At 33.0% G+C, this 22668-nt stretch overlaps 1 protein-coding gene across 1 annotated transcript in view; it reads right to left on the bottom strand.

Annotated features, from left to right (window-relative positions):
- Positions 1 to 14723: 14723 nt before the first annotated feature.
- LOC142330161 (prominin-like protein) overlaps positions 14724 to 22668 on the bottom strand; it is a 231974-nt gene continuing 224029 nt past the window's right edge. The window contains exon 19 of the mRNA XM_075375268.1: positions 14724 to 18512. Within this exon, the coding sequence (XP_075231383.1) occupies positions 18497 to 18512 (16 nt within the window). The 3' untranslated portion in view covers positions 14724 to 18496. The remainder of the gene's footprint in view (positions 18513 to 22668) is intronic.

Genomic DNA, 22668 nt, shown 5'->3' with positions numbered 1-22668 from the left:
ATATAATATGAAACTTCATAATAATAAAATTGTCGGTGAAGAATTAGCGGGCCATCATGATGGTTTGGATTATTTTCATTCAAAATTTAACTTTGAATATTCATTCTTTTTAGATGAAGAACCATTTAATTTTCAACATGTAGAGCCTAATATTAAAGATGTAATCTAGTCGTTCATATTATTTGTTGATTTTAATACACATGTGGATGGAATACATATAAAAATAAATTATTTTAATAGTAATTTGGGATGTATTGATGTAATAGATAAATGTTGTGTGTGATACACAGATATTTAGAAAATAATTTTATGATGATTTGCCAAAAATTCCTTCTAATTTACTTCCGATCAGTAGAGTCGATGTAAGTTTGTGTTAGCATCTTATTATTTAACGGTTTAAGTATGTTCATAATTAGAGACATAATGATGAAACTACAACTGAAAACAGTTCCCTATAATGAACGCGAATGCAACGTTGGGATGGGGCAATTGTAAACGGAATAAACACGGTCCTTTACTACCAAACACTATAAGATGCATCATATGCGGTCCCTCAAACTGCGGTAACAGGAAAAATACGGTAAGACGTTGATTTTAATCTTTTAATTCATCAGAACGGATTACGCTTTAAAAAATTGTACATTTTTTCAAAATCTCTCCATCAACCGTTGTATAGAACGTTATCGGGACCGATGATGTTAAATCCAGAACTCGGTTACTACGAATAAATTGGAAACGATCAAGTTCCGCTGCCGGAAGAGGCCCAGCTGCATTAGATAATAGTTTTCGACAATGCGAAAAAAAAACAAGGCAGTATCGGTGAATATTTCGCAAGGGATCGCCGTAACAAAATCGATTGTTTTTATTTGGCGCAAACGAATTCTAAAATACCAAAACGACTGATACGAGACGATTGTAATTTTTTAATTTTATTCAGACAAGACGAATTAAATTTACAACACGTTTACAAAGAACTCATAAACGTCGACATATCGTTTGACGATTTTAATCTTTATGCGAAGATGTTTGGAACAGCCACCGAGATGGTTTTCTAGTAATCGATAAACATTCCGATAAAAATAAAGGTCGTTATAGAAACGGTCTCGATAAATTTTTAATCGTCGATTGATCACCGCATCGAACTCCCCATTGAACGTGGCTTCGAACGCCGTACAACGTCATTTCGGACGCGAATAAACTATTCGTTTGAATTTAAATTTTTTTTCGAGAATCATCATGTTTACGCACGAAAAAAATCGATCGACATCGATAGATTGAATAAAGATTTTAAACGTAAACGTGCGGAACTTATGACGGGTTTGGCCGAAGAAGATGCTTTATTTGCTAAACGCTTAAAAACCGATAATCGAACCCATCCAAGAAATTAAAGAAAAACTCGATAAACCAAAACCGATGCCGCCGCCACCACTGAAATTGACATCGCTAAAGTAGGTCGCAAATTAGGCGACAGATTGTCGGCTCGTTCAGAAAGGCATGAACAAGATTCTTTAGATAGACATCATGAAACTTGTTTTGTTGGCACATGATTATTCAGAAGAAGAAGAAGAAGGTGTAGGGCATTCAATAATGCTATCATCTTCTGAAAAAACCACTCTGGCTGAACAGACTCAAACCGCATATAAAGGTGAAGAACCCCTTTTACAAAATTACAATTTTACAAAATATACAGATATTGTGCCGGACACTCCATTTACACAATTTTCTGACGCGCAAGATACAATTACAAGTGAAGAATATAAAGAAGCTATAAAACCGTATTTAGAATGTAAAAATAGGTATAAAAATCCAGATCTGACAAATGTTCACACAGTAGATATGCACACTTATGGTGAAATGTTACGCCATATTGGTGCACATTTGACAGATGCCGGTACAGTAAAAACAAATTTTTTTTTTTTTTTTTTGTATTCAGTCATTTGACTGGTTTGATGCAGCTCTCCAAGATTCCCTATCTAGTGCTAGTCGTTTCATTTCAGTATACCCTCTACATCCTACATCCCTAACAATAAATAAATAACAAAAAACAAATAAATCCGTCAAATATAACGAAGTGATTAGAAATTTTTTCTCCGAAAACAAACGATAAATCTGTTTCACCGTATAAAACACCATCGGCATCGTTTAGCGGTAGCGGTCTACTGCACGCGCAATTAAATTATAATCCAATCTATCTATATTAGGACGATCTAAATGAATCGGTCGATGGGTGGTATACACTCAAGGGATAAGGTACCAGGGCTGCCCCCTAACGGGGACCATCGTAAACCACGTGCGCGCTGACCATCTTCGGATCTAGCGACGTGCCCGTAATGAATACTTTCACGCCATCAAGGAAGCCAAACTCAAGTTTTGGAAGGACTCCATGCGCGAGTTGCAACGCGATCCCTGGCAGCTCGCAAAGACTTGTTACAAGCCGAAGCCATTGCACGTGTTGTCCAGTGTTCGGTGCGGATTTGGTGGTCGTGACCACACATTAACATCTGTGGCGATCTACCAGGCGTTCCTGGATACTCTGTTTCCAGATGCAGGGTGAAGCGGAAATCGGCGTTAGGGCGGGTGAAACACAATTCCCTGGCGTTCGGACCCTGGAACCCGAAGATATAGACCGAGTGGTTTCTCGAATGGCATTGAAGAAAGTAACGGGGATTGACCGACTTGACCCGGATATTTTTTACCATCTGCCGCCTGTCATAAGAGAGCCGCTTGGCAGACTGTTCTCGGGGTGCCTAAGCTGGGGCTGCTTTCCGGCTTGCTGGAAGGTGGCTTTGGTGAGGGCGCTCTTAAAACAAGGAAAGGATCCTAGTGAGGTCGGCAGTTATCGACCCCTCAGTCTCTTGCCGGTCCTCGGCAAGATGCTGGAAAGGCTGGTTGTGGAACGGCTCTGCGAAAACATCGATATGAACTGTTACCTAAATCGAGGCCAATATGGCTTCATGAAAGGGGTTGGCACCGAGGATTGCATCTTAAATGCTCTTGCCGAGGTGGAAAGCGCAGACTGCAAATACGTTTTAGCAATTTTTATTGACATAGAGGCAGCATTTCCTTCCTTGTGTTGGAGTTCTGTCCTCTACGAATTGGAACGCCGCAATGTTCCCGCAGCTCTGCAGGCCGTGGTACGTGACTATTTGTCTAACCGTACGGCTCTGTTTAAGGATGCGCCCCTAGTTGTGGAAAACTTTGTTACCAGGGGAATCCCGCAGGGTTCCTTTCTCGGTCCGCTGCTGTGGAACCTGGTATTTGACGGAATTCTGGGATTGACATTTCCGGAAATGGTCACGGCCCAGGCTTTCGCCGATGATTGTCTTCTTTTAGTTCATGGTAATTCACGACCACAGCTAGAAGACCGGGCGTAGGCGGCCTTGTCAACCGCAGAGGGCTGGATGAACATTCGAATTTTAAAGATTTGTGTGCCAAAAACGACGAAGTTTATGCTTCTCAAAGGTGCAGACAAATTATCGTACAGCCGTAACCCCCGTATTAAATATAAAGGCTGTGTAATCAGCCGAGTTAGAGTTCATAAGTGCCTAGACGTTTTGTTTAATGAAAAGTTGCTTTTTAGTAACCACATTCGGAAAGTAGCCGTCTCAGTGGTGCACAAACTTAGGAGAATTCGGAAAGACTATGGGTTGTCGGGCCGTCAAAGGTACGTGGTGTACCGAGGTGTCTTCGAAAGCATGACCCCATACGCGGCGCCCGTTTGGGAGCATAGGTTGGATATGAACAGATTTTCTTCAAAATTTAAGGAGTGCCCAGCTCAGAGCCTTAATTTTATACACTGGTGTTTTTAAAACAACCTTCTACGAGGCTACCACCGTATCGGGAAAGACTCTTCCAATCGATTTAGTGGTGAAAGTTCGGGCAGCCATGTGGAGATTGCGAAGAGGCTGAGGTATTTAGGATGCGGTTTCGGACCAGGTCAGCACCGGAACGGAACGGTGATCACAATGCACCGGATCTAAATCTTCGTTTAGTCGCCCATCTCCCACCTGCGGAAGAGGCTGCAGAACCTCGCGATGGAAGCATGGCAGCTGGAATGGGACACCATGGCTAAGGGAAGATCTCGTAGAAGTTTATACGGGATCTGGGGGAACGGTACGCCTCGAGTTCGTTTTTAAGGACAACGGGTGCCCAGGAGCTCACCAACCGTGTTAATTTGAACCGATATCTGTTTCGGTTCCGCCTGGCAGCCGATGAGTTGTACGTCTGCGGGGAGGTCCAGTCAAATGAACATTTGGTGTTTGACTGCCCTACTCTTGGGGGGACCTGAGACCGGTCCAACCTGGAACTTAGAGGTCAAGGGGAAAATTGGCCACTCACAAGCGGCGAGAGCCGCATTGTCGGACCGTGTGGGAGTTCCTTGATGCGGGTGCTATGTTCAACCGACATCTGTAGTTTACTTAAGGGAAAGACTTCTACCACCGCACTGCTGTGGGAAACTAACCTAGAGATATATGGCTGACCACCAGCCAATTAAGGCTCCAAGCGCTTCAATATGGTGGGACAGGTACTGTCCACCATATCGCAAGATTGAACGAGTTCGATGAGTACATTAAAAAGCACATAGAGGCTGAGGAATTGAAGTTAGCAGAAGAAACTATAAAGTTTATGAAAGATGCAATCGCGTCGCTTAAAACAAAAGTCGATAAATACATATACGATGAGATGACTAGTCACGGTACTGAAGATCTCGTGAAAGCTACAATCACGACATATGTAGAAAATAAAATGCAAGAAATTAAATCGATTATCGCAGAAATATTTCGCGAAAACGAAATAACAAAACTAAAACTTCATGAAAAGTAATGTAAATTTCATCAGCTCAGATCCGAGGAGATGAAATCATATTTGTCCCGCACATTTGTAGGACCAAAACTGACATATATTTACCCCGAAAATGTTGTCGTTAAAGATTGCTGTTTATTGTAAAAATGTGGTGAAAAAGTTATGCTATTCCATCGGCTCGGATCTGAACCGATGAAAAAAGCCGCGGTCGGGATTCCGACTTGAGCTATTTTCCTAGTTAATTTTATTCGATCCTCGAATCTGAGGGTCGGCTTGAAACCGTATAATGTATTTGACTAGAAATAAATTTTTGTATACATAGATATAAAGAAAAAGAAGAATACGACAAAAGGACGCGGTATTATCGGCTCTGTAATAATAAAGCTGTAGATTTATTACCGTTCGAGGTGTATATTCCAGGTTACAATTATTGCGGTCCGAGTTCGAAATTAAATAAGGGGCTGAAGCGCGGCGATAAAGGCATAAATAAATTGGACGAGGCTTGTAAACCGCATGATATAGTTTATTCGAAAACTTCAGACGCTAAAACGAGATCGATAGCTGATAAAGCACTAGCCGAAAGAACTTGGGAAGGTTTGATCGCGCCGGATAGCAGTTTTACTGAAAGAGCGGCGGCTTACGCTGTAACTAACGCGATCAAACTTAAATCTAAATTTAGCGGTAGACTGAAACTGAAAAGGGGTGGCAGATTAAAATTAAAGAAAGGCGGCGGTACTGCTTGCTAAGACCGCTTGCTAAGTTGCAAGTAAAAAAAAAAATCGATTCAATACCGAAACGCGCTTTATATGATTACGAATCGGTTGGATATGCAAAACCGTTCCGCAACTGAAAATTCCGCATTTTAGAGGCATTTTTATGCGAGAAGCGTCACCGAAAAAGATTAGAAAAAATTAACGCGCTATAGTCAATTTGGATTCGTCAAACGATCACGGTACACACCGGGTTTGTTTTAAAAAAATCTATAAAAATGTGGTTTATTTTGACAGTTTCAGTAATATACATCCTCCGATAGAATCGATGAATTATTTTGCAGAATCTAAGTAACATACAACGATACTAGATATCAAGCCGATGACTATGTAATTTGCGGTCGATTGTGTTTACAATTTTTAAGCGAATAAAATATTAACGTTTGTTTTATTTTTTCCTACTGGAGATATGGCGTGTCTATTATCGATTAACGGTACTATTTCGGAGATTAAAGATACACATTTCCCGCCGATCCATCTTTCAAGGACAATATAAAATCGGTTTACGGCGGTTGATGACGGGTAACAGTATTCCGAATGTCGAAGAAAATAAAAATAATAAATCGGGTTTCGCGTTTGACGAAGAAGTAAAAAAAGATGAAAACAATTACCGGTATGCGGTAACTAAAAAACATTACATAACCGTACCGACGGGCAGTTATGAAATTGAAGGTATCTGTGAATGTATACAAGCCGAAATGAAAACCTTGCGGCAAAGCAAATAACGGTACATTACAGGCCGAAATTAAAAGCACAGTTTGGATAGATTTTTCTGATGAAGATTTTATTATCGGTAATCTACTGGGATACGAATTGAGACTACTCAAACACATGTATCGGATCGACCGATAAATATCGCCCCTGTACTGACTTTCCGATCAAAACAATTTATTAAATTTGCGCGGCGATCAAGCCAGCATGTTGTCGGTAATCTATTACAATGGAATTTTTATTCATAACAGATAGGTACAATATGTCTTGTGTTCGATAATGATGGTTTGTTAAAAACCATTACAAATCGAGTGAACAAAGCATTATAAAGTTAAATCTCTAGGTTTTGAAGCGGTTAGTGGAAAATTGAAATCTATCCGCTGTTAAAAGCAATACGGTATTAAAATCGAAAATTAATTTTTTCCTCTATACAGATAGATTCTAAAATGAATCGTTTAAGTGTTGTAAGAAATATAAACAATACTATGAACATTCATTCTCGGGATGTGAATAATTTCAAACCGGGTGCGACAATTACAACCGGCGATAGTTATTTCAGGGAAAAGTTCAACAGCGGATTTAGTCGATTTTGCGGATGCATTTCTATTCGAAGAGATTAAGTATCTTATAACCGGACGAGAAGTAGCCAGCACTGGAAATGTAGGCGTAACGAAAATTACAAAAAATGTGATTTCAAAGATTTTGTCTTCCGTTTCAACTGTTGAAAGTGCCGGTCGGATAAAAGATAATATAAAATTTACGTAAAGATAGTATTTTTGATTTGCGTATACCTTTATCGATGTTAATGGGTTTTGCTGAAGATTATAAAAAAATAATCATAAACGATAGACAAAAATTAGCGTTGAAACGTAGTATTAACGATGAAAATTCGACGGTCGCTACAGTTTCAGATTCATAAATCTAAATTAGAAATAACAGATGTCATGTGGGGTGTACCGCATATAAAAACAGCGCCTGATTATCGATTGGAATCGGTTAGGTTGAGATAAAAATAAAGATCTGGTTATAGAATTTAGATATTGGGAATTCCACGAATATTCAGCCATTCCTCAAAAAAAATCTCCAACGTGGAATATAAAACATAATCGCAGTTAGACAAACCGCTTGTTACTGCTGATTTTCAAATCGATAGGATTGACAACGCTGTTACAGATATGTCGAAATTTAATTATTGTAAAGTGAAGATAAATGCAACCCCGTATCCGCAAGTAGATTTACACTGGAGACAAAGGGTGGGTAATGTATAACAAGTTTTCAGATTTTCAAAAATCATATTATAAAACTGCCGAGTCGATGTACACATTTTCAGATCGCAAAACCAATTATCTGTTATACGCGATTAACTATTCGCGGCAAGATGAATCTATAAAAATAGGCGTTATGGATTTGAAAATTAAAATTGAAGCCAAACAGAAATTCAAACCCGACACAAGATCATACGAAAGAATGCGGTTGCATATTCACCATTAACCGGCAGTGTGATAAAACGAGAACCGGCGGTTAAGTTTTATTTTTTTTAACGTAAGTTATTGCTATTAAAATTTACTGTACGTAATAGGCATATAAATATAGAGCATCGTTTTTTCATTATTATTGATTATAATCGATCAAAGGTCACGTTTGTAAAAGTAACCGATAAAAAAACAAATAATTATTATTTCATTTAATGAATGATCGATAGCTTTATACAATGCGGGTAATTCCCAGACATCACCGATAGGCTATATAGTATATTATAATAAAATACATTAGTGATGCAGATCGTGCAAAATAATCTGTTTCATAGATAAATTTACTGTATTTATGAAATATTTAGCGGGTTGGGATTCTGACCGACTAACTGTAAGTTCTGCGCATGCGCCAAAGATTACTGTGATTGACAGGTGGGCAATTCCCAAATAAACATTGAACGTGAACTAAGTCTATATTTTTAACAACCTGTGCGAAGCGTGGGTAGATCTCTGACTTTTTAAAATTTGGCCCGTGCGATATCTGTATTGCAGTGCTATAAATATAGCGTTATTTATCGTTCCAAAAATATCCTAGAACGCACATTTTTTGAGATATTTGCAATTTTGTGTCTCACCCCGACAAATAACAGACTACAACTATTGATGCAGAACCTCAGGGTATACTTCTAATGATGAATATGCAAGAAATTTATTAGTAAAATAGTGGATTTTACTGAAAAATATATGGTGAAAAAAGGGGGTTAAATACACGGTTTCCCTTGGACACATCAGCTTTCTCTAAAAGTAAGGATGGCAGGGGTTCAAAGGTAGTTTTGATGCAGAACCTCAGGTTTCTATATCAATCTCAACCGAGCAGCGGATTGAAGCTTCGTTTGCGGGTCACACATGAAGCACCGGCTTTCATTCCCGGTTACAATTGTTTGCAAAAGATTTGGATCGCTATCGGCAGTTTCAACAAAGTCTTGAGCGCAAGAAAGACGCATCTATTTTTGTTGTTTGGTCAAGAAGTGTGGAACAAAAAGAGAGCACACCTTTCAATAGTCCATTTTTTCTGTTAGAATTGTACGTACCGTGTCTTTACAGATTTTTAGCTCTTCTGCCATGGCGCGAAGGATAAGATGAGGTTCTTCAAGCAGGAGTCACGCACTTTTGCAATGTTTTCGTCGTGAACAGCTGTTAACGGCCTCCCACTTCATTCATCATCATCCGATGACTCTAGTCTTTAAACTGCTAATACCACGTATACGTTATAGTACAAGATGTTGCTTCATCACCGAATGCTTGCTGTATCATAAAATAAGTTTCAATGAAAAACTTTTGAAGTTGAACACAAAATTTTATCGCAGTTCTCTGTTCTATGCTGCGAGCTCGCACAAGGTCACATGAACACAACATACGCGGCCAAATATAACTTGAGACTGAGTGAAGAAACGTAATGAAATTTTGTACACACTCATCAGACATTGTATTACATACTTCCTTGATTGTCTGAGAGATGGTGCTACTTGTAAAGACTGCAGACATTTAGTTCGGGAACTTTTCAGACATACTGTGTGAGTATATATATATATACACATAAAATTTATTATTTAAAATATTTGTAACTACCAGTGATGGTCAAACATTGTTAAAATGAATTATAAATTAATTATTTTTTTTAAATGGCTGTATTACTTTAGTTAATTATTTGGTAAGGCTTGATTTAAAGCTACAACCTGTGATTTACAGCTACTGCTGTATACGGCCACTTTCATGCAATTATAATGTTGATTTTTTTTCATTAAATCTTTATTACAACACAAGACTATTTGTGTTTTGTCTTCGTTAAAATATAGGCGTAAACATGTTATCAAAATAATGTGAACAAGTACGAGCAGACCGGACAGAAGCTAGAAATAACACGACACAGAGCGATAAGTACGCTTGATGTGAAGTGAAAGGATAGGGTGAGCAATAAGAAGCTAATGAGGAACGTCTGACGAATATGAGAAGCACATCTTTTAGTCTAAGTGGACTGAGCATGTGGCCAGAATAGAGGAGCACCCGCTGACAAAAAAAAATACCAAATGGATTCCCAGTGACAAGCAGAAGAGGAAGGCCAACTTTCAGGTGGAGGGATAAAATTGTGGAGAAAATAGGTGATCAGTGGAGTTCAATAGGCAAGAAATACAATTTTATGACCGGGTATTTTAAAAAGATTAAGGATTTTGACGGTATTGTGACTTAATAATTTATTTGTTGCGCATTGTTTTTTTAATTTTTTTGGTTTCTTGGAAGTATAATTTTGTTTTAGTAACTCACAATTCTCTAAACGAGAGGTTTTTTTCTTTTTTAGGAAGACAATAAGACTTTATTATAAAAATTATTGTTATATCAGAAATGACATTAACTTTCTTTTTTTATAATTATTATAATAGTTTTTACCGCAACAAATTTGATTTAATCATCGGATTTGATTTTACATATATGAAGATAAATCAATAATTATTCTCAACGTATTTTAGTATCTGTTCTGTTAATTAAACTACTGTGATCATATGCAAATCTAAATACTGTTTCCAACTTAACAGATTTGTGTAGATAAAAAGATAAAAAAACTATTCAATCGTTGCAATCACGCGCACTCTGTTCCTATCTGCACCAAAGCAGAGTAGCATTCAGTAATTCATTTTTTTGCGATCTTAAGGTGTTATCAGAGACTGAATGAGTGACTTAAAAAATAATCACACAAGCATTACGCATGGAGTTAGAGACCCGTTTACAATCACAACTAACCCTACAACATTGAGCATTTACATACTTGTCGTGGTTCTGAAAGACAGATAAGTGATTACTGATGAAGCGGCAAATAGTTTATAAATTAATGTATTTTCTAAGAAATCCAGAATAGACAGCTATCACAAAGTTTTTTCAAGGTGGATTCCAAAACAATTCAGTGTAAGAGAATAAAATTGAACCGATAGTTGTTAAAACATCATCGCATTAAATATTTTATTTTTACAAACTGAGAATATAATTGTCAATGACTATATAACTATAGCTTTGATTTTAACAGATACTGACACCATAGAAAAGGTGCAAGTTAGTTATTGTGAAGGTGCCATTAAACTCAATACTGATAAGAGAGGGGTTTTAATGGTTTGTACTTCTGTCAGTGTGCTCCATTAATGAGTTGTGTAGAGAAAATGCAAGCTAAGGATGAGAATGAATAACTGGATTATATTTCAAGAATTGACAATCGAGTCAAATAATTAAGAGATTTTTACTTTTTTCTTAAGCACAGATTTAAAACACTTATCTAAAAGAATTCCTAATGATCGGGTTCAAATTTATTTTAAATTACTTATTTACATCGATGTTCACATTTATATAATTATATCAACCCAAGTACAGAATTAATAAAATAAAATAGCATGACCTTATTCCATAATCCAAGCAAGAGCGCTTTCACGAGTACCTCACATCATCAGTTGCTCTATAATTTTTCAAATCTTTCGTTGCAAACGGCACATTAAAATTAAAATTGAGATTTAAAATTGTTAAAAGATCCTTTTCCAATTAAATCAAAACAGAAATAGAACTAATTTTTTTTATATTCAAAATTTTAAATTGTAAATTAAAATTAAAAACTGCATATATACAAAATATGAAGTCATTAACAAAATACAAATTAAATTAAAAGTCAAAATTAAAACTACAAATTTTAACTTTTAATTTAATTTTTTATTAAGGACTTCATATTTTGTATACATGAAATTTTTAATTTTAATTTACAATTTAAAATTTGAATATAAAAAAAAAAAATAGTTCTATTTCTGTTTTGATTTAATTGGAAAAGGATCTTTTAACAATTTTAATTTCAATGTGTAATTTGAGACAAAAGATTTGAAAAATTATAGAGCAACCGATGATGTGAGGTACTCGCAAAGGCGCTCTTGCTTGGATTATGAAATAAGGTTGGTGTCATCCTATTTTATTTTACTAATTCTGTACTTGGGTTAATCAGATTAATATAATTTGTACAGTGCAGACCGAAAGAATCAATTTTAGAACAATTAAATAATTATATAATTCATTATAGTCATTTCTGTTGTTGTTTTCACAATTACTTTTAATAAATTAAAAATATTTAAAAAATTTCCATAATTACTTTTTATAAGTAATTATAACTTTATAACATAAATTTTAAATACGATTTTCAGACATTTTTATTTGATACCAGCTTGATGAATTTTAAACATTTTGGTAGGTAGAAAATGGCAACTTATACTACTGCATCTCTTTCAAATCACCTTATCAACACCTTAACTGAAATGAATTATTTGTTTGATAGCTGTTACACAAATCAGTAGAGCCATTCTGAAGATTCAAACATATCGCCCAAATATACAACTCTCCTCCTGGCATAAGTAACTATAATTAAAACCAAGGTTTTGTTTCTACGCAAAGTTGTATTTCTCTCTCTCTCACACACACACACACACACTTGTAAGAGTTAAACAAAAAGAAAAAAATGTCATAGTTGGTGGAAATTAATTAACAATAAAATATCCAAATTGAATAATTTCAAGATGTAACAATTTACACAATTACCCAAAGAAAATTTGTTTTAAAGATAAATAAATCACATACAAATAATCATTAAAATTAAAACAGATAAATAATATGCGTGCAAACAGTGTTCACAAATAAAGTTTCCAGTTTATAATATGTTTGTTTTAATAAATATTCCAACTATATATTTTTTGAATGCTTTTTTACTTCCTAAATAAGTAATATCACAATCAGGATTGAGATAAACACAATGTAAAAAAACAAACAAGTAGACAGTTAAAAGGTAGCCTCCACCCATAAATTGGTGTTCTTCATGACAGTGAAGGGTCAAGACAGCCTATATCTGCAACACGCTACTATGTGTCTATTAATATAAATGTACTAGTTCATGTTTAAAACAATAAAAATTATATGAAAAAAAAACATTAAATGAAAAAAAGTCAACAAAGAATTAATAAAAAAGAATCATTTTAATATAAAAAATTACAATTTTGAAAATATGTAACTAATGCAACAAATAAAACAATATCAGTCAAAAATTATAATAAAAATTATCAAAACATGGAAATAATGATTATAATATCAATAAATGGAACCAATTTCAATAATACTAAAACACCTAGTTTAAAAAAATAACCAATTTATAATTTTTACACTAATACGAGGGTAAATAAAATATAAATGGGATTTTTGTTCCTGAGCATCTATGGTTGGTAGGACTGGATCCGTGCTTTTGGTACACTTGGGTGGAGTCATTAGGAGTAGGAAGAGCCGGCCATTCCACACCCCCAACCAATTCGTCAGTAATGCTCATGATGTCGAAGTAACAGTGCACACCTCCACTGTGCAGTGCATAATTATAAAATTTCTTGCTCATGAAGGAGTTCAAGCGATGGAAATTTTCCGGAGATTGACTGCACAGTTTGGGGACCAAACATTGTCAAGGATTCATGTGTTTGCCTGGCATAAAGAGTTCAAGATAAGGCGAGAATGAGCGGAAAATCAGGAACACAATTGCCGTCCTCAAACCAGCATTACAGACGAAAACATTCGCGCAGTTTGAGACATTCTTGAAGACGATTAACAGGTGAAAGTATCTGAAATTGCAGAACAGGTTGTAATAAGTTATAGGAGCTGTCAAGTGATCATCACAAATGACCTATAGTTCCATAAAGTGTGTGCCAGATGCGTCCCTCGCCTTTTTATGGCAGATCAGAAGTTGAGACGTTTGAGGTCTGTCAGAGGCTTACAGCAAGGTTTTCAAAAGAAGGTGATGAATTTTTGAATCGGATCGTCACCTGCAATGAAATGGGTCCACCAATACACTCCCCACTCGAAACAAGCCGGTATGGAATGGAGGAGAAAAGGGGAGACAGCCCCAGTGAAAGCCGACTCAACTGTCAGCTGGCAAGGTTCTTTCAAAACAGTTTTTTTCGACCGGCGAGGCATTTTGTTCATCGATTTTTGGCATAAGCAACACAAAATCAATGCTGCTTACTACTACGAGCTGTTGAATGAGGTGAGGAGGGCTGCATATTGCCACAAAAGACGAGACCAACTGATTCAGGAGGCTATCCTTCCTCCTCCACGACAACGCCAGGCCCCATACTGCAGTCTCAAAACTAGAAGAAATGCACTAGACTCAAAATCGGCCTGCGATTTTCATTTGTTTGGGCCGTTTGAAGAAGCTCTAGGAGGGCAACGATTTGAAGACAGGGGTGTGAAGGATTCATCTCCAATTGGCTCCTGACACAACCGGCTTCATTCTACGATGCTGTGATAAAAAACCTTCCTTCTTGCTGAGAAAGATGTACTTCTAAAGCAGAAAACTATGTAACTATATAAAAAAATAAATTATATTTGCCTTTTATTTTTTCAATAAATAAATATTTAAAAAAACCCGTTTATATTTAATTTACCCTCGTAGTAAAAAATTATTATTTATATAAATTAATTAATAGATTAAACTACAGAGAACATTAAAAAAAAAAGATTTAATAATACAGTTTTATAGCTTAACAGGATCTACAACATCTCAAATTTTAATTCATTGACTGATTAGGCAATAATTCAGCATGGTGACACAGATGAACTCATTTGCTCTACTAATGTTGCCATGATGGTGAGATCAAAGAGAGTACAACCAGTTGCTATTAAATATTTTGACATCTCATCTGTCTATTTGGTAAGAAACATTATAATAACATTTTGTTACATAACAAAAAGTTTAATTAGTACTGGGAAAAATATCAAATAATATTTCAGAAGAGAAAGTAATACACAGAATGAGATGAGTGGCAATGAAAGATGTGACACACACACACACACAATATGAATAAGATATTGAACATTTTTCATAGCTTAAATAAAAATATAAATAAAACAAGTAATAGCTGCAACAAAATAAATAGTTTATTTATTTATTAATTTTATTTAAATATTTCTTTATATAAATTACAGAAATCGATTTACATTTAAATCCTGATATAAAATATAGTTTCTTTGTTTGAAAAATGTAAACACAGGTCACGAATTACAACTTTTACCAAAGGAAGAAACATGTGGGATAAGAACATACAGCGGGCGGTATATAGCTGTGCACATTGCAGGCAAGAGAAACGTTTTTGTAAAGGAATGACTGTCCAATTGTTCTACCTGTCCTATCAGTCTATCTCGTATAGCTCTGTATACTTATATAGTACAAGATATTTTCAGGATTATTAATAATATCAGGGTAACCCAACTGTCAACCTATGTGCACAGCAATATGCTGCCCGCTATACCTCATTAGCAGGTGCACATAATTATTTAACTTTAAAATACTGAACATCAAAGGCACTACCAAAACTTATAAAACTATTTAGTATGTTCCAAAAGATTTATATCGTGGAGAATAAAAATGGAAATGCTCTTTAAACAATTTTTAATTCATATCCAGATAAGTATTTTGTCTCTAATGGCAAATTCAATTGGAAATTCAATCAACAGATTACTGTATTTATGAGTTAACTGATTAACCGAAAAGGATAAAATGACAGGAACAATATGTTTCATTTCCTTTATAAAAATACAGATCAACATACGCATCAAAAGCGAATGATATTCGGAATAATCATTTAAAAATAATTCACATGTAAAATTACAAAAAGAAAGATTACCAAGCAATCGGAGACTGGCAATGTATACCACGCTTTAAGAAATAGACAACAATTTGATATCAATTTTTTAAAAAATTCTCCAGGTTAATCGAGGTGAACATTCAGAATAAGCTCATACAAATTCTATCGACTATTTAAAATATGCTACCCCAATCGGTCATATTCACAATGAAGGATTAAACTTTTTTTTTCAATGGAGTCAAAGTGCAGCGGAGGGCTTTATTAATCAATCAGCACCAAGTTAAAAATGTGGTACTGAAATTGATAAAAAAGTCGGGTGTGGTTACTCTGAAGCTCAGTTCTAAATACAAACTGTTATCACTGTTATTATTAATTTAGTTAAACATCACATCCAAATAATACAAAACACATCCTGACCGCTATTATAAACAGGAAATGACAATCATCATTAATGCTGATTCACCTTTAATTACGTACTTCAATGATACAATTTCTCCACAAAAATGAAATATTCAATCTCATTATTATATTTTTAATAAACATGGACAGTATTAATGTTAATATGAATATTAGCGATAGTTACTTTTTCTAAACTTAAAACCATAGTTCTTAATGTTTATGTAATGATATAGAAAAACTATGGAACACAAAAAAATTCAACATTTTAGTTTCATAATAATAAGACGATCAAATAATTTTAAAATCTTAAATTTTAATACAGGAAAATAATCAAGATAACTGTATCAGTAGAAGCACATTATTTTATACCAACATTTATTTCAGTATAAAATTGTCTTTTATTTAAAAAAATGAAGATAATCAGATAATGACACCAAAATATGTCAGATGACTGACACCAAAATACTATTGTATTCTTCAAACCTTCAGCTATTAACTATGTTATCAATGCGATCCAAGTTACAATTTATGTTACAATAGTACCGAGAAAGTTTATACTTTATTAAAATACAAGTAAAGTATAGTTTACCAAGAATTTTTCAATTTGTAAGTGTTCAACTTATTTTCTTTAAAGCAACTTGATTTTTAAACTAAAATAAAACAATTTACATTTAATTAGATTGATACAATAGTTAATGTTTGATAAATTAACTTGTTACATAAATGTAGATACAATATTCAATAAATATATTGATTTATACAAATCTTCACACACACATACACACACCTACCTTTACATGTCACATGATCAAACAATATAGAAAAATGGTTATTCAAATTCAATTTTTTACAAAAAAAAATTCATAAACAAAAACAAACATATATATTATTACATCATAATAATATAGTCTACATAGTTAAGAAAATACAAAAAATATATTTAACTCTTTTATTTTTATAATTTCTTATCCCTGGAGTAATAACATTCTTAATTACTAAAAACTATATGAATACAATATTACTATTTTATAAATATACTTTATAATACAAAAAGAGTAGTAATGATTAAAATAATAGAAGAAAGAATAACAAATGCTCTATAACTTTTCCATATTAAAATCAAGATTTCTTTATTTTTCAAAAAACGGAATAAAAAATGTCTAAAGATTTTATCATAACAGCTATATGTATTAATGAGTCAAGAGGTAAGAAATGTGCATCCTACTAAATCAGATATTGAATTCCAAGAATATCAACCTGTACAATAGAATCCAAATTATTTTTACTACAGGTTACTGTAGTAAAAATATTATTTTACTATTAAAATATTATTTTAATTATTTTTACTACAGGTTAATGTAGTAAAAATAATTGGGATTATTTGGAAATCTCCTGAAAAATTCATGCTAACTCATTTTTTTTATATCTGTAAGTCCTGTTAGGTAAAATAAATAGAACTCTACTGCATCACTTACAAACTGGGATACATTACTGTATGTTTTAACTTTTACTCTTGATAATAAAAACTCAAACTTTACATTTAAAATCTCACAATATATATAGATATTATAATTATTATACTTTTTTTTAAAATGAGATTCCATTAGTAAGAAAATTACTGCTCTTTTTCCTAAACAAAACAGAATAACTGTCAACTGCTGTGTACAACAGATAACAATTTCAATTTGTTTTCCAAGTAAAATTCTTAAATAATTAAAACTTTTTAATAAAAATATTAAGTAAATTTTTAATAAGAAAAATTTCATACATTAAACTGTTAATAAACTTTCTTTTTATATATTGAATGAAGATGGCGAGTAAAAAATGATTACTTACAAGAACAGCAGGAAAGAAAGATGATATTCTTAAACAGTAAAATTAAGTTTAGGGTATTATTCAGAAAATAATGGAAAAGTTAATAACTATAGTAATAATGGTTGTTAAATATTTATAAGAATAATTATATATATATATATACTAATTATATCAATATACAAAAAACACAAATAAATAAAAAATATCAGAAAACTTTTAATTGTAGAATTAAAAAAATCTAAAATATTAAATTTGGTCAAAATAATGAGATAAAATTAATTGTAGTTATTAATCGCAATAAAATAACACATCGATTTAATTTAATATTCATCACAAAATAAGAAGAGGAAAACTATCTTCCCTCTTCTACATCGATCTAGCTCACTTATTTTTTTATAGATTTCAGAAACATCAAAAGTTTAATAATGCACACAAAAAAATCTTTTATCCATTTTTAAATCATAATAAATAAAATAAAATCAATGATTAATTGATTACTCATTATGATTATCGTAACAATATATTATTAATAATATTACAATTACATTAATTACCATGTCTTAATGAGATAATTACTATGTCTTTTGGGTTTTTTTTCCAAATAGCTTAAAGTTTTAATAAATAAAATAATCTACATTGTTTTTATACTATATGATGCTAAAATGTTTTTGTTTTATTTATGTGTACGTACATACACTGTTTCATGATAATATACTCCAATGATACTGCATGATACAATACCGATGGATATCATTCATACTTGATGACGTCTTGTATCCAAGTTAAAAACAGACAAAAAATTATTCAAATTACTTCTTTCCATTGAATGACTTCAGTTCCGACTGGTCCTGAAAAAAAGATTTAAGAAAAAGCTCATGAAAATTGTAATACTGTAAATCCTTTCACAGGTTTATTCAACTTTTATCTCCTTTCAGCAGTTACTTTGACTTCAGTTCACGGGCGATAATTTTTCTCCCTTTGACACTTTATTTTAGTCGATACAAGTAACACAAATAAGTTTTTAATATATGGTGCTGCACTGAGACAACTTATGAAATATGACACCATCAAAATGCTCAACGGTTTTTCAGTAGTATGTTTTTGTTTGTTACATTCTATGAGTAAAGTGATGCTTCTTTTTTATTTTTACTTGGTAATAAAAAGCAGAGATTGTTTTAAACTTGGGAAATAAATATTTTAAATGGTCTTTTAAAACAGATTTTTATAAGCAAGGTGTAAAATTTTATACGCTTCTATTAGTTTTTCTTTGCATGCACTCAAGGTTTTTCTGAAACATTTATAATTTTTTTTTTTTTTTTTATAAGTAGTTGGCTATATTTTGATATATTTATTAGTTTAACAAATACATAATTATAAGCAACAAATATAAAAAGTAGTTAACATTTATACAAAAGTTTAATGAGAATACATGTTTGTTTACAGTGAACGTAAAGATAATGTCAAAGGAAAGTTTTCATTAAAAACTTTTTCTATGATAACTATTCACTATTTCGATTAAATAAACAATGCGATTTTAATCTTGGTAAGAAAAAAAAATTGCTAATGCATTAAACCTTTTTTTTTTTGGTCAATGAAACAATCGATGTGGATAAATTTGCAAATTAATATGAAATGAAAGGATTAATGATTGCTTATCAGAAAATAGTGAGAAATGGTGAGAAGGTGGGGAGGTTCTTTAGTTAGAAAACACTCTCATCTGCATCACATTATTCAGGAAGGCCAACAAAAAATGCATCTGATGAACTTTTTATTTATTTAATTTTAAATCTTTCTGAAAGTAATCTATAAAGATTTTTAACATAATGCTTGAAAAGAGTTCGCTTGTTAAAAAAATCACCTTTCAGTACAACACAAAAGCTTGATTTTATTACGTTGAATTTGTAATGAAAAATGTATGTTTTCACCTACATATGAATTTCAGATCCATAGGACCAGATATAAAATAATTTCTTTGTGATTTGGCATGAAACTAGACCTATCTGTTTGGTTAAGTATCAATAAATTGTTTGCAGCTTCAGCCTGGTTGAAACCAAGTTCTTATGCAACTTATTATTAATTAGCTAACAATTATAACAACTACAGTTATCATTCTCTATTCTACTGTTCTGCTCAAGAGTATAGTGTTAGTACATGTACATTTCATCTACTACATTCAGACTTGATCGTCTCAATTAAATTCTGCTAACCTTCTGTAATTTCTGAAGCATTTTATCTATTGTTCTTCAAAGCATTTTATATAGTTAATAAAACTGTCCTTTAAGAAGCGCAAGATAATAGTTTCTGATGAGATTTATGTGTAAAGTAATAAATAATACTGATCTTTATAGAAAGATTTGATCTCCAAAGGTCCTCTGATAAATATCTGTATCCAGTCACTGACTCAACTTAACTGAATTCCTCATTCATAATTCTGTACAGAATTTATCATAAAATCTTTTATAAATGGTATATTAGAGATATCAAGTGAATTTGAAGCAGAAGTTTATTATTTTCAGGGCAGTTGCAATCTTATACTCATAGATTACACATTAAACCTGCAATCTGTTGTTTAACATTAAATTTTATCTGTTTTCATAATAATTATATTTCAGTTTAATAATTAATAAAATACATTTCAAACTGAAATGCATGAAATTTTTCACTCGTCAGTTTTTCTGCCAATAAATTACAGAATTAGATTACTGAAATCCATAATAGGTTCTTGATGTGCACTTAACCACTACAATCTCCTCGGTATAAGAATTTAAGAATAATTAGTTATTTAGTTCCTCTTTCCCAGTAATCTGGGAACCTCACTGTAATCTCATGCATAGATATTAAAGTGTTCTGAGAACCTGCGATTCATTTATTATATAAAATATCGTTCATTTGACCACCAGCTTCCAGAAGCGGAGATAACAATTTCAAATTTCCCTCACCCTTGCTAATATAATGTGTGCACTTTATATACTTTTTTAAAATCATTGTCATTCTTTTAATATAATAATTAAATACCTTTACAGAGCTATTAGCTCAAGAAGTTAAAATTTTTATCTTCAAAAATACATTTTTTTAAATAAAAGAATTCTCCAAATTATTACTGTTCCTTTCTGTCTTTTTCATAACTCTCCTATCAGTTTTACTGACTAACTTTACTCTTTTCATCTTAAACAACATGTCACTGTAACATTTAAAGACAGTTGTAAATAATCTATAAGACCTAGGGCAAGCTATAAGAAAATATAATGTATAATATAAGATTGAATTCTTTTATAATGAATATCAGTATAACGAAATATCCAGTTTAATGAATTTTTCAACATTTTTGTTTGTCTAGCCATATACAACTATGTTAAAAAAATTTCATTTTAACTAATGAATCAAACAAAAAAAAATTTTGTGCATCTGTTTTGGGTATCTGTGTTGCAGTTTTGAAAACTGCAACACAGATACTTTTATTGAAAATTAAGTAAATTTTAAGAAAATGTTTGTGTTGAATTTTTTCTTGCAAACTGCACTGCTATTTTACAACCACCTGATCTGGATATAATAAGAACTGTAAAAGTTCAGTACAGATCAAAATTAGTTAAGAAAATACTACTCTGTATAGATTCAGAGTCGAGTTGGGACTTATACAGGTGTTGCATGGTGTATGTTTCATTCTGCGATTAACAGGTTTTTATGGATTTTTGGTTTAATTAATGGTATGTATGGTTGAAAAATGGTGGTTGATTAATGGACGTGTGTAATAATTTTTGATTGACGGAAAAGAACAGATTTAATTTTATTCTATTTTTTCTTTACTGGAGGACAAGTTGACCTATTATGGGATTTCATTAATAATAGTGTTAAAATTAATATCTTAATATCATTATTATTGCAGACTTGTGTACTGGTATTATTTATTGATATAAATAATATTAATAATTGTAGTGTTTTCAATTGTAATATAATAGGGTTAGTAACAAGACACAACCAGTAACGTGAAGTCATTACTGACGTATATTAGTTATAAGTTTAGGCCAACTGTTATAAGTTGGCGGTATTTTAGTGAGAATCGATCGACATATTGTGTTAGTTAACAATTTTAGGTTAACGTAAGTGTATTGGTGCACAAGTAATTTACTCCCGCACATAGTGATCAGCTGTTCATTAATTCCAAACAGCTTTTGACACATATTGTTTATACTTTTGACTTAAAAATTTTCTTACCTAGTGGGTACACGTTTTAAATGGAATCCGGCACTGAAGTCAAAAATTCCACATGCAGCAACGTAGCTCGCTACCGCAAGAAGATACAGCAACTCAAGGTACTTTGGAGCCTATGGGGCTGCTGCCAAGGACAAGAAGTGCTTGTGCCCTGTATCCTCAGAGAAAGAGGATATCTCGCCTGGAAGGCTGGCAGACCTTGCTCAACAATTGGGCATGGCCATATTGAATTTTAAGTAGAATTTGGGTTCACGGTTATCCAAATACATCATTAAACATGAAAAGGAGTTAACAAAAATTCACGCGGGTCTTAAAAACTTGACTGAAATGTCTCCACCATTGAATCTGATCAGTCTAGTCAGACTGAGACCATGAGTGAGATGGATGTTGCTACCATTTTAACCGGGGAACTAACAGATGATGAACTTTGGACTTGATTCCACATGTGTGGAATCAAAGACAGGTACGTTCAAAGACTGGTTCACACAATTAAAGGAATTGTGTGAATTACCCAGGTACTAGTGAACAGCTTACATGATCTTGCACACAGGCAAGGCATGGTGGATGGACTGCTTCATAACCCTGCATTAAAACCTGTTGATGTTATTCGTGACGAGTCAACAATTACGGGGAGGAAATGAAATTAAATATTAGAGAAATACTTAATTATTAAAAATAATTAAGTTTTAATTTATAAATTACTTAAATTCTTAATAATTCATAATACTGTTTTACCATGGAGTGTAGTAAAACATTGCAAAATGTATGCGCGCACGCATGCACACACACACCTTA

The sequence above is a fragment of the Lycorma delicatula genome, chromosome 9, assembly GCF_047948215.1.
Source record: "Lycorma delicatula isolate Av1 chromosome 9, ASM4794821v1, whole genome shotgun sequence".
Classification (NCBI taxonomy): Eukaryota; Metazoa; Arthropoda; class Insecta; order Hemiptera; family Fulgoridae; genus Lycorma; species Lycorma delicatula.
This window is presented reverse-complemented; position numbering and strand designations above follow the sequence as displayed.